We start from the raw sequence: 12,586 nt of genomic DNA, 5'->3' as shown, positions 1-12,586 counted from the left end.
AATATGAGGAAACTTCTGCATGTTATGTCTGGCTATTTTTCTTGGTTGTGATGTTTCACTGTTGTATACAAATGTCAAAACTTATCAAATCGTACAGCTTAGTATGTGCAGTTTAGTGTATGTCAATTGTGAACTAATGAGTAAATGTAGCAAGGTTGTGGGATACAAGTTAAATATATAAAGGTCAGATTCATTCCTACATACTTCATATCTATATTCCCATAAGCCAGTTGAACACAATGACATAAATATGGCAAAATACATAAGAATCATTGGTTTTGCTTGTGAAGTATTTTACTGTTGAAACAAATCTAGTCTTTGAAGTCACATAGTTCTGCTTTCCCAAATTAGTTTTGCTACACTTTTCTGTTCTTTGGCTTCTCTTATTTGTCCTTTGTACTTATCTCACTTCATATTTCTAATCCCAGTCCTCTTCACTTTGCCTGACGCTGATAGTTTAATGTTTAGTTTCTTGTCCTCTGGTTATTATGTTCTTCATGTGAAACAATCTTTCTTCTCTCCTCACTCAGTCACTGTTTCAGACCATTGCAGTTACTGTTTTCTATGATGATCAAGTCCTATCTTCAGCCAGCAGGAGTCCTTTCAGGTTGGCTCCTGAGTCCTTTCCACAGGCCTTGATAGTGTTTGGTAGCTTCCTTGATTGTAAGATTTAATGTAAATTTTGTGCAGGATATTTTGCCATCTGTGTTCATGACTTAATTGGCCTGAATGTTTCTTTGGTTTTGGTATAAGGTTTATGCTGAACTCATAAACAGATTATTTTCTGCTAGAGTTTGTGTAAGATAGGCCTTTTTGTTTGTTTGTTTCATTAAATGTTGGGTACTGGTGAAGATATAAGGGCCTGGAAGTAGTAGTTGCAGTAAAGGTTGTTTTTAAATTATTGATTTAATTTATTTAAAACTTATGAACTCTTCACCTTTTTTATTTTTTGAGTCATTGGTGGCAAGTTATGTTTTTATAATATTTGTTCATTTGAAGTAGTTAAAATTCCAGATTTATTGGCATAAAGTTGTTAAAAAATATCCTTACTCTTTTTCATTTTGGTAGATTCTGTAGAGTTATCCTTGTTTTCATTTGTGGCATAGGTTTTTTTTGTGCCTTCTCTTCCTTGTTTCAAGCATATTCGTGTGTCTTCATTTTATTTGATTTTCTCTGTTTTTTTTTTTTTTTTTTTTCTATAGGTTAGGTGAAAGGGCTACCTCTCCCAATCTTGAAGGCCTGGCTTTGTGTAAGAATGGTTTTGGCTGGCTTACTGGAGGCTGGGTGGGCATGAACCAGGGTATCCTGGTGCAGGGGCTGCCAGAACATGGGCCAGGGGTCTCCTCTATTCTTGCCAGCCAGGGCTGTGCTGGCAGGACAGCCATGTCAGAAGGCATGGTTCAGAGGTCTCCTGGGTAGATGCCAGCTGGGCTCACACTAATGGGGCAGCTGGGGTTGCATAGGTACAGTCCAGGGGGTTTCCAGGTTGTGTGTCTTCTGTTATTCTGGTCAGGGATCTACCAATTTTATTGGTTATTTTCAAGGAAGACTTCTGGCATTATTGATGGTCTCTATTCTGTGATTGTTCCCTATTTTATTTTAAATTTTATTATATTTTCACTAACATTTTATCTTTAATTCCTCTCCCCTGCCTTTCTTTTTGGTATTTAATTTTCTGTCTTTTTTCTAAATGGATGCTTAGCTCTTTGATGTTTAGCTTTCATTCTTTCCAAATACATGCATTTGTTCAGCTCCATTTACAGTCTGTAACTTTTGATATGGAATACTCATCATTCAAATAATTATGTGATAGTCAAATGCTTTCTGATTTCCTTGGGTTATTTACAAGTGTAAATTGGAGATTTTTGTTACCTTGTTGTTAATGGTTTCTAGCTTATGTGTAAAAGTACTCCCAGTGATTTCAATTCTTTGAAATTTGCAGCTTGCTTTCATAGTCCAACATATGGTTAATTTAAAAAAACATACGGTTTAGTTTTTATTTGAAAAGAATGTACATTTTGTAGTTGTTGGGTATGGTGATCTTAAAGATGGAGCCTGCTAATTTTTAGGTCTTTGTATTCATACTGATTTTGGGGGGGGGGGTTGGATATTTTAGCTATTTAATTTTCTTAACTTCAACTATCACAAAAATTATGAACACATCTGTAAATTTATCCATTTATCCTTAATTTATCAGTTTTTAATATTTAAAAGCCTCTAAAATGTGTGCCTCAAATCACTTGTATTTTACCTTTTTTTTTTACTACTTACTAACTTTTCTTGTAAAAAAAACATAAAAATGGTTGAAATGATAAATTTTATGGTAAGTATACAATTCAGTGGCATTAAGTACATTTATAATATTGTGTGACCATCATCACTACTTCTATAATTTTTTCATCATTCCAAACAGTAACTGTATAATACAGTAATTCCTTATTTCTTCCTTCCCTCAGTCTCTTTTAACCTCTGTATTACTTTGTGTCAGTATAAATTTCCTCATTTAAGGGGAATCAAACAATATTCTTTTGTGTCTGGATTATTTTACTTGTCATGATGTCTTTAAGGTTCACTATGTTGTAGCATATATCAGAACTTCATTCCTTTTTAAGGCTGAAAATTCCATTGTATGGCTATACCATATTTGGTTTATCCATTCATCTGTTGATGGACATTTGGATTGTTGCCACCTTTTTAGCTATGTGAATAGGGCTGCTATGAATGCTGATATACAAGTATCTGTTTGAGTCCCCATTTTCAGTTCTTTTGGGTAATATATCCCTAGGACTGAAATTGTTTGGTCATATGTTAATTCTACATTTATCCTTTTAAGTAACTGCCAAACTGTTTTCTACAGTAGCTGCACCATTTTACATTCCCGCCAGCAAAAAGTGTATCTGTTTTCTCCATATCTTTGTCAGCAGTTGTTATTTACCGTTTTGTTTTTTAATAGCCATCCTAGTGGATGTGAAGTGGTATCTTATGCTTGTAATTTGGATTTCTTTTATGACTAATGATGTTGATCATCTTACCATGTGCTTTTTGGCCATTTATCTTTGAAGAAATATCTTGTCTCCTTTGTGTCTGGCTTTTTAAAATTTCCATCACTTATATTTTCAAAACTGACAGTAATTGAAGGGTGATGATACTGACCTTCAGAGATTTGTTGGCTTTATGACAGGTGTTTATAGAGATAAGTCAAAGCAGAACTTTTAACAGTGTGTTTTTACTTGTAGTTCTGTGAATTCTAGATATAAGACTTTCTGGGTCCCTATGCAAAATGAATTGCAATCACTAGTGTCGCCATCCTCTTGGTGTCCCGAGTCTAATCTCTGTCTCCCTAATCCCACAAGACTGTGAAGTGTACCATCAGCCTCTTTGTCTTCCCCTTGGAATCAGAAAAGTCTCCAGGAGAAAAGCAACCCTAAATACTGCACACCTCCCTGTGCCACTTGTCCCCCAGGTTGCTGGTTCAGTCATTTTATTACCATCTTGGCTCTTGAAGCCTACAAAGAGCTCTAGCTTTTTTAGTTACCCTCCCTAGGAGGGTTAGTTTGCATTACCTAGTCTGCCATTAATAGGAGGGCAAATTTTAGTTTTCATGGAAATAACATTTCTTTAGTGTCAAGTATTCATTGCATTGATTAAAACATTATTTTTAATAACGTCGTTACCATAAGGAGTATAACTAGCATACACAGGTATGGAACAAATATTCTGATGTTTGTTACCATCTAACTCAGTGGTTGAGGATAGAAATAAACAAATGTACAAGATCACTGTGCTACTTATAACTGTTTGCTTTTTTCAAGAGGGAATGGAATACACTAGTTAATCCAGTAAGCTTTTAAGTAGAGGTTGATTAAGATCTCTTCCTAATGGTTCTTCTACCTGAAGCTTGTATGCTATAGAGTCTCTTGCCTTAAGTAAACCTACAGTGCACAAACCTGAACTTTTTAGGTATTTGTGATTATTTGCATCTTTGGATATCAGGGTTTTTTTACTATTCCTGTCATCTTAAAAACTTTTTTTTTTCTCATTTAGTCAACAAATATCTGTTCACCAACTTTCTCCAGTGCAGCATACCGAGTTCTGTGAGGAGACAGTCATAAATCCTGACTGTGGAAAAAGAAAGAACGTGGGGAAAAAAAAACATTTAAAGAGAAGACATGTAGAGAAATAATTGAAATACAAGACATAGTGTGATGAGTGAACTAAGTGTTGTTAAAGTGCTCAGGAGATTCAGAGAAGGATCAATATTTTCAAGAGGATTTCCCAATTTGTTTTGAATATGCTTAGCTTATTTTTTCAAACAACAGAGTGCAGTATACTTGAGACCTTATTTTCTGGTTATGTATTTATAGGCAGAGTTTGTGAATTGAAATTATTTGTTCATTTTTATATATAAGTTGAACAAGAGTACCCTTTTCAACTGCAGTTTTTAAGATAATGTCTATGATTTAATTGTGTATGCCTAAGTTGTTCTTACCCTCCCCCTTTTTTGGTCTTTGTTTATAGGAAGAGCATTAAGAAATTGGTTTTGAAAAACCTTAGCAATAGCAATCTCTTCTCTCCTGTTAATCGTGATTCGGAAGATCTAGCTTCACCATCTGATTATCCAGAAAATGGAGAGAGGTAAACTGAATTATCTTCAGTTCTCAGTTGTTTTGGGCAGAGAGCCCTGTTCTCATTTTGAAGAGATTCTGAGCTGAACATTTATTCATTCTGTGAAAACTTAGGAAGTCTCGTGAATGTTTCATAGAAGTATTATAGCATATAAAGACCTAGAAATTAAATCATGTTTTTGCTTCTTGAGTACTTTAGATAATAAAATGATTAGAGAGTTCTTCTGGTTCGATTCTGCAAAACTTTTTTTGTATCTATGTATGCCGTTTTGGGCAGGATTAGCATGCATTTGATACTTGTCAGTTCCATTAAAATAAGGGCTATTTTGTTTGTGATAATTATTTAAGTGATATATATAGTCATTGTAATCAAACCAAAACCAAAATCAGTATAGAAGTATATGAAGGAAGAAGTAGTATATACTAATGCTTAAAGGTTTGATATACATTCTGACAGTTTAGAAATTTGTTTATTTATAAATATATCCTTATAGATATACATTTAGAAATTATGCATGAGTGATATATTTTGTAACCTGCTTGTATTTATTGTAAATGCCTTTCTGTATCAATATGAATGAATATACCTGCCCTCACTTTTTTAAGTACTCGATAGCCACCATTGTAGATGTAGATCATTCAATTAGTTCTCTATTAGAGGACATATGGATTATTTTGGTATTCCTATATTCAAAGTAATGCTTCAGTGAAAAAAATCCATCTATCTTTGCACTCCCTTTTTTCCCTTTGGGTAAAATTCTATTTTGGTTTGTCATGTAGCATTTTCTAATAACTTGCTGACTATAATATTGAAAGTCTAAAATTTTTTCAGTTTATTTTGAAATTCACCATTACTTATGTGATACTACATAAAGAGCACCTTTTTTTCTCTAATTAAAAATTGGGATGCTCTTTTACTATGCTGATGGACAGTGACTATAATGGGGTATAGCTGAGGACTTGATAATGGGAGAAATCTAGTAACCACAATGTTGCTCATGTAATTGTATATTAATGATACCAAAATTAAAAAAATTTGGATGCTCAAGGTTATTTATTCATGAAAATAGATCAGTTAAAGGCATGGAATCAACAGCCAAATATCTTGGGTTAAAATCCCAATTCTAGCACTTAGAGCTTTATGACCTTGGGCAAGTTACTTTATTTTTGTATGTTTTCTATAAAATAGAATGATAGTAACCTGTTTTACATGATTGCTTTAAGTATTAAATGAATTTTTCATACATGGAATTACCTAGAACAATACCAGACAGTAAAGGCTCAAAGGATTAGCTGTTAATTATTGTTACTGCTACTACAGGTTGCTAAGACACTATTTGTTTCTTTACTCTCTCTTCAGATTCAGTTTCCTGAGCAAACCCGTTGATGAGAACCATCAGCAGGATGGAGATGATGATTCTCTTGTGTCACGTTTTTATAGTAACCCTATTGCCAAACCCATTCCTCAAACCCTAGAGGGTTCTGGAAATAAACACAATAGCAGCAACAGTGTGGATGATACCATTGTTGCATTAAACATGCGTGCTGCCTTGCGAAATGGTCTGGAAGGAAGTAGTGAAGAGACCTCTTTTCATGAGGAGTCACTGCAGGATGACCGAGAAGAAATAGAAAATAATACTTACCATACGCATCCAGCAGGTCAGATTCAGATTAGTACATGAGTAATCTCTTACCAGTCATTCAAGACCTTGTTTGTCACAGATTTTCAAACATAGTGGAAATCAGCAATGTGTACCTTTATATGTTCTCTATTACATTTTATAGTAGTTAACATTTAAACAGTTTTCACATATGCTTTGATTTGTAATTAACATTTTATACCTTTGTAGTAAAATTCATGTCACTAATTATTCCTGGTATAATTTAAAGATCCCAAATTTTATAGCTGGAGAAACTATCCTCATATCTTTGCTAGCTTTACAAACTCACACAGATCACTTACCAGCTTTTTAACTAAAATGATAGTGATAATTATTTTAGGTTTTTTCAGATTTGAATTAGATTAAGTATATAGACCATAATTTTTGACATGTATAAGCATTCAAATGGTAGCTGTTGCTATAGTTATTTATCACCTTACTTCTGTACTTTTTTTTCTCCCAACAGTGAACTGATTAGTTTTTTCCAAAATAATCCATGAAACAGTAGAGACTACAAGATTAGAGTGCCTTGTGATCTAATCTTTATCAGTGATCAGATATTTAAAGCTTGCCTTTTTTCTGTGTTGATACAACATCTCATTTGGGTTTTGATCAAAGTCATTACATTACTTTTATTTTCTGAGGTACAATTTACATGTGAATTATATAGATCTTAAGTGTTCATTTCAGTGAATTGAGACATATTCTCAGATATCCAACACCTCAGTCAAGAGATAGAACATTTCTTTCACCCTGGAAAGTTCTATGTGTCTGCATCCCCAGAAGTTAACCACAGTCTGGTTTCTGTCAAATTTCATATAAATGGAATCATACTATACATACTCTCTTTCACTCTAACTTTTTTGAGATTTTATCCATGAAGTATAAATCAATAGTTCATTCGTATTTATTGCTGAGTAGTATTCCTTTATAGAGATATGCCACATTTGGTTTATCCATTCTCTGTTAGTGAACATTTGGATTGTTCTACAGTTATTCTTGAAGTGTCTGTAAAATTTTTATATCTAATCATCTTATTGCCTTCATGCGCTATCTCCTGGTCACTTGATGCTCTAAGGAAAAGAGCATTAAGCATTAAGTATATATATTTGTGTGTATGTATGTACATGAATTTTTTATTATATTGTATTTTCTTCAAATACCCAGTCTAAATTTTTTATTGTTTCTAGTTTTCTCATTAACCGTGTTTGCCACCTCCCAATTTAAAATCCTATTCTCAAGGACACTCTAGCAACCCTCTAACATTGCCATTAGAAAAGCAAGTTAAGTATGTAAGTGGGCATTGGCATTGCTGGAGGCTGGAGTTTGATCTGATATTGGCTTTAAATTTTTTCTCTTGGGGAGCAAGTTAGCCTGATCTCTACATAATGAGACAAGGAACAATTAGAACAAGCGTACCAATTTTCTGTTTCCTTGAGGTCTTATCTGCCTAGTTAATATTTTGTACACTTAATGTAGACCTTTAAGTTTCCATTTGTCTGTGGGACTTTTTCGTGTAGGATTTTTCATCTTTGTTTTAGCTCTCTGCTTGGGGATATAAATTTGAAAGATATGAGAGGTTTATGAAGACTATAGGCTATGAAAGGATTGGGTTTGGAGTTTTAGCTCCACTGAAATTACTATGTAAGCCAAGATAGGTTCTTTCCACACTGGGTTTTGGTATCTCCATATGTAAAACAAAAGAACAAATGGATTAAGTAAGCCTTTCACAGAATGTATTTTATGGAGTGCCTTTCATAGTGCAGTAGTTAATAGGTGTCATATGAAAAGAAAGTTCTGAGGTAAATTAAATTTTGGAAACACTGGATTAAGTGAAGTTAAGTAGACTTCATTATTTTATGAGTTGCCAGCCTGTATTGTGGCTATGTGTGGATAAGTTCCCCAAACTTACTTGACCTGAAGCTTTAAAAAAAAACATGGTTTCTCCTAAGAGTAGTGTTTCTTAGAAAATGCTTTTATTCCTATATATTTTCTCTATATAGTAATTTCATTACTGATTATTTCAGTATAATTAATAATTATTGTTAGAAATACTCATTCTGTAGAAAAATTTCAAAAGGGAAAAGGTGAAATAAATATTACTAAAAATTCCTCTACCTAAGAACAATCACAATGTTTTATTTTCTGTTTCTTTGTCATAGGTATTGTTCTCACTAAGGCTGGTTACTATACTGTTCCATCTATGGATGACCTTGCTAAAATTACCAATGATAAGGGAGAATGCATTGTCTCTGATTTCACTATTGGTCGTAAAGGTGAGTGTGGTTTAGGAGTTAGTAGTGTGTAAGCCAGAGATCTGCACCTCATTTTTGTAATTGAGTAAAGGAAATTTTAATAGCTGAGTCTATTTTATTCTTATATTTGGACCCACCTTGGCCTGAGTAGTAGACATTTTGACAAGTAACAAGACTAATCTCTGGTAACAATTTGGTTCTTTGGTGCCTGCTTGGTTCATTGCAATTTTCTACAATTAAAGAATATACTGTGAACAGCAAGAAGTACTGAGAAAATTGAATAGGTGACAAGAGACGGGTAATATTTAGGTTCAACTTAGTATTATTAAATTATTAAGATGTAATTTTCTTTAGGGAGAAAAAAATCTCACCTATCTGTATTAAAAAGGATTCCCATATTTTAACTCGGTCGCAGGCTAGGTGCTAAAGTTTGTTTATGTAGCAGCAGTACAGATACTTGGGAAGAGATTTAAGAAGGCTATTTTGAGGATACCATAACTGGTCAAAATATAGATGTTATACCAAATAACAGTTTATTTGATGGATGAAATAATCCATTCAAGGATGTCGCTGGATGATTTAAAATACTGTTTAATGTCTAAACTTTCTTGTTTCTGATTATTTAATAACTAGAAGTATGAAGTAGGTATTTACTCTCTCTACAGGTTGAATTTTTAACTATTTGCTCTGACTTGTAGGTTATGGTTCAATCTATTTTGAAGGAGAAGTGAATTTGACAAATCTAAATTTGGATGATATTGTGCATATCCGAAGGAAAGAAGTGATTGTCTACATAGATGATGATCAGAAGCCACCTGAGGGTGAAGGGCTAAATAGGTATGAATTTATATACCTACTTAGAAAATAATCAGCTAAATCACAATTTTTTTTCTCAAATACAAATGTGTTCATATTAATCTATTTTCTGCACTTGCTTTTCTGACAAGTACGAGTGGTTATTGTTTCTCCACTTTCATTTAAAAATATATATGATATAAGAAGAAAACAAATCCTATCATTTGCAACAACATGGATGGAGCTGGAGGGTATTATGCTCAGTGAAATAAGCCAGGCAGAGGACAAGTATCACATGATTTCACTCATCTGTGGAGTATAAGAACAAAGAAAAAACTGAAGGAACAAAACAGCAGCAGACTCACAGAACCCAAGAATGGACTAACAGTTACCAAGGGGAAAGGGACTATGGAGGATGGATGGGAAAGGAGGGATAAGGGGGAAAACGGGGCATTACAATTAGCACACATAATGTAGGGTGGGGGGACAAGGGAAAGGCAGTATATACAGAGAAGACAAGTAATGATTCTATAGCATCTTAATGGGGTATGTAGGGGGGGGCTTGATAATGGGGGGAGTCTAGTAACCATAATGTTCAAGTAATTGTACATTAATGATATCAAAATAAAAAATATATATATATATGTGATAAAGAAATGCTACACTGACTTTTTGACTCCTTTTCCCTAATATTATTGGGTCCAACTGTTTGTTTCCAAAAACACTTTTGAAGAATTTTATTTTTTTCTTATTTCTGGCTGTGACCATGCTTTAACTCTCTCTGTATTTTAATGTGAGATACTAGCTTCTAACATCTCTTTAGCGAAGTGAAAGAACCATAGTTAAAGTCATTTATTTATGTTCACAACCTACCAAGATCAAATCACAAAGAAGCAGAAAGTCTGAACAGCCCTGTAACTAATAAGGAAATTGAATCCATAATAAAACCCATGTCCCTCTGCCCCCTCCCTCCACCACTCCAAAGAAAGCCCAAGACCAGGTGACTAATGGTGAATTCTACCAAACTTTGAAGAATTGACAGCAATTCTCCCAAAACTCTTCAGAAAAACTAGAAGAGGGAAAACTTCCTTATTCATTCTATGAGGCAAGCATTATCCTCATTCCAAAGCTAGACAAAAACACTATTAAGCAAGAAAATTACAGACTAGTATTACTGGTGTGTATAAATATCCTCAACAAAACACTAACAAACATAATTCAACAGTACATAGAAGATACACACTATGACCAAGTGGGATTTATTTCTGGAGTGCAAGAATCATTAAACATGAAAATCCATCATTGTAGTACATCACATAGGATGAAGTAAGAAAATCACCTGATCATCTCAACTGATGCAGAAAAAGCATTTGGCAATATTCAACAACCTTTCATGCTAAAGATACTCAGTAAATGAGAGGGAAGGAAACTACCTTAACACATAATATAGGCCGTATTTGAGAAGCCCACAGCAAATACCATACTCAATAGTGAAAGACTGAAAGCTTTCCTTCTAAGATCAGGAACAAGACAAGGATACCTGCTTTTGCCACTCAAACACATCATACTTTTAAGTCCTAGTCAGAGCAGTTAAGCAAGAAAAAGAAAAGTCATCCAAATTGGAAAGGAAGAAGTAAAATTATCATTGTTTGCAAATGATATAATCTTATCTATAGAAAACCCTAAAGATTATACCACCCTCTCCCCCAAAAACCACTGTTAGAATAGATGAATTCAGCAAAGTAACAGGATACAAAAGCAACGTGCAAAAATCAGTTGGACTTCTATGTCAACAAAAGATCCATAAATCAAATTAAGAAAACCATTCACAATAGCATCAAAAACAAAAAATACTTACAAATAAACTTAACCAAGGATGCAAAAGATGTGTATTCTGATAATTATAAAATAGTGTAGAAAGAAATTAAAGAAGGCAAATAAATGGAAAGATATCCCATGTTCATGAATTAGAAGGCTTAACATTAAGATGTCTGTATCATCCGAAGTGATCTACAGATTTAATGTAATCACTGTCAAAATTCCAGCAGCCTTTTTTGCAGAAATAGAAAAAGATCCCTCATAAAATCATGGAATCTTAAGGGACCCAGAATAGCCAAACTGATCTTGAAAAAGAGCAAAGCCGGAGCAAATCTAACTACAAAGCTACAATAACCAAAGTAGAGTGGTACTAGCATATAGACAAACATATAGACTAATGGAACAGAATAGAAAGCCCAGAAATAAACCCTCACATATTTGGTTAAATGAGTTCTGATGTTTTTTAAATGGGTTTAGAGTTTCCAGTTTTACAAGATGAAAAAGTCTGGAGATGGGTTGCACAACAGCGTGAATATATTTAACACTGCTGAATGGTATAGTTAGAAATGGCTAGGATGGTAAATTTTATGTTATACCTTTTTACCACAATAAAAAATAACGTTTAAAATATCTTTTCTTATGTGCTGCTGGTCACTGTACTAGGTGCAAGGCATTCAGAATGAACAGGGCACACGTCCTTGATGTCAGTGATATTATATATTGATATTAGAAGGAGTATATTACCCCTATTATAGTAATCCTCACACACATTATATAATAGTTAATGTTATGATGTCCTAATACTACATCCTGCAAGCATTTGTTGTTAATCATTGGTTGTTGCTGTAAGTACAATAGCACTTTAAGACCTTCAGTAAGATTTATGTCTTAACAGTGTGCTATGACCACTGGACTATTAGCATTGGACTTGGTCAAGGATGCAGAGCTTAAGTGTTATTAAAATTAGTTGGGAATAATCGCTGTACCATGGTTATATCAAATAAATGGAATTTGACTTGAACTAGATACTGAGCTAGGTAATGTGGGGTAATTCCTTGCACTTAAGCTTATCTACCTTTGGCGGGCAACACCCAAGTTTATGAAACATCTGCAAAGTAATTCTAAAGTAACAGGTACTTTTGTTTGTTATTTATATAGATGTTACTTGGCTTTCTGGCCTTAATAACCTTTCTGGTTTTACACTTTACTTGGTTGTACATTACAGGAAGGCTGAAGTTACTTTAGATGGAGTTTGGCCAACAGATAAAACATCTCGTTGTTTAATAAAGAGCCCAGATCGACTTGCTGATATCAACTATGAGGGAAGATTGGAAGCAGCTTCAAGGAAACAGGGAGCTCAGTTCAAAGAGTACCGTCCTGAAACGGGTTCTTGGGTGTTTAAGGTATAGTCACTTAACCTAGTTCTTACAAA

At 33.9% G+C, this 12,586-nt stretch overlaps 1 protein-coding gene across 7 annotated transcripts in view; it reads left to right on the top strand.

Annotated features, from left to right (window-relative positions):
* NUP98 (nucleoporin 98 and 96 precursor) overlaps positions 1-12,586 on the top strand; it is a 110,614-nt gene that overhangs the window by 63,177 nt on the left and 34,851 nt on the right. For all 7 annotated transcript variants that reach the window (XM_057507256.1, XM_057507260.1, XM_057507258.1 and 4 more), the window contains 5 exons: positions 4,519-4,635; positions 5,986-6,284; positions 8,449-8,562; positions 9,240-9,378; positions 12,380-12,557. In XM_057507256.1, the coding sequence (XP_057363239.1) occupies positions 4,519-4,635; positions 5,986-6,284; positions 8,449-8,562; positions 9,240-9,378; positions 12,380-12,557 (847 nt within the window). The remainder of the gene's footprint in view (positions 1-4,518; positions 4,636-5,985; positions 6,285-8,448; positions 8,563-9,239; positions 9,379-12,379; positions 12,558-12,586) is intronic.

Source organism: Manis pentadactyla, chromosome 9 (assembly GCF_030020395.1).
Source record: "Manis pentadactyla isolate mManPen7 chromosome 9, mManPen7.hap1, whole genome shotgun sequence".
Taxonomy (NCBI): domain Eukaryota; kingdom Metazoa; phylum Chordata; class Mammalia; order Pholidota; family Manidae; genus Manis; species Manis pentadactyla.
The sequence above is the reverse complement of the archived record's forward strand: the minus strand, read 5'-3'. Positions and strand labels throughout refer to the sequence as shown.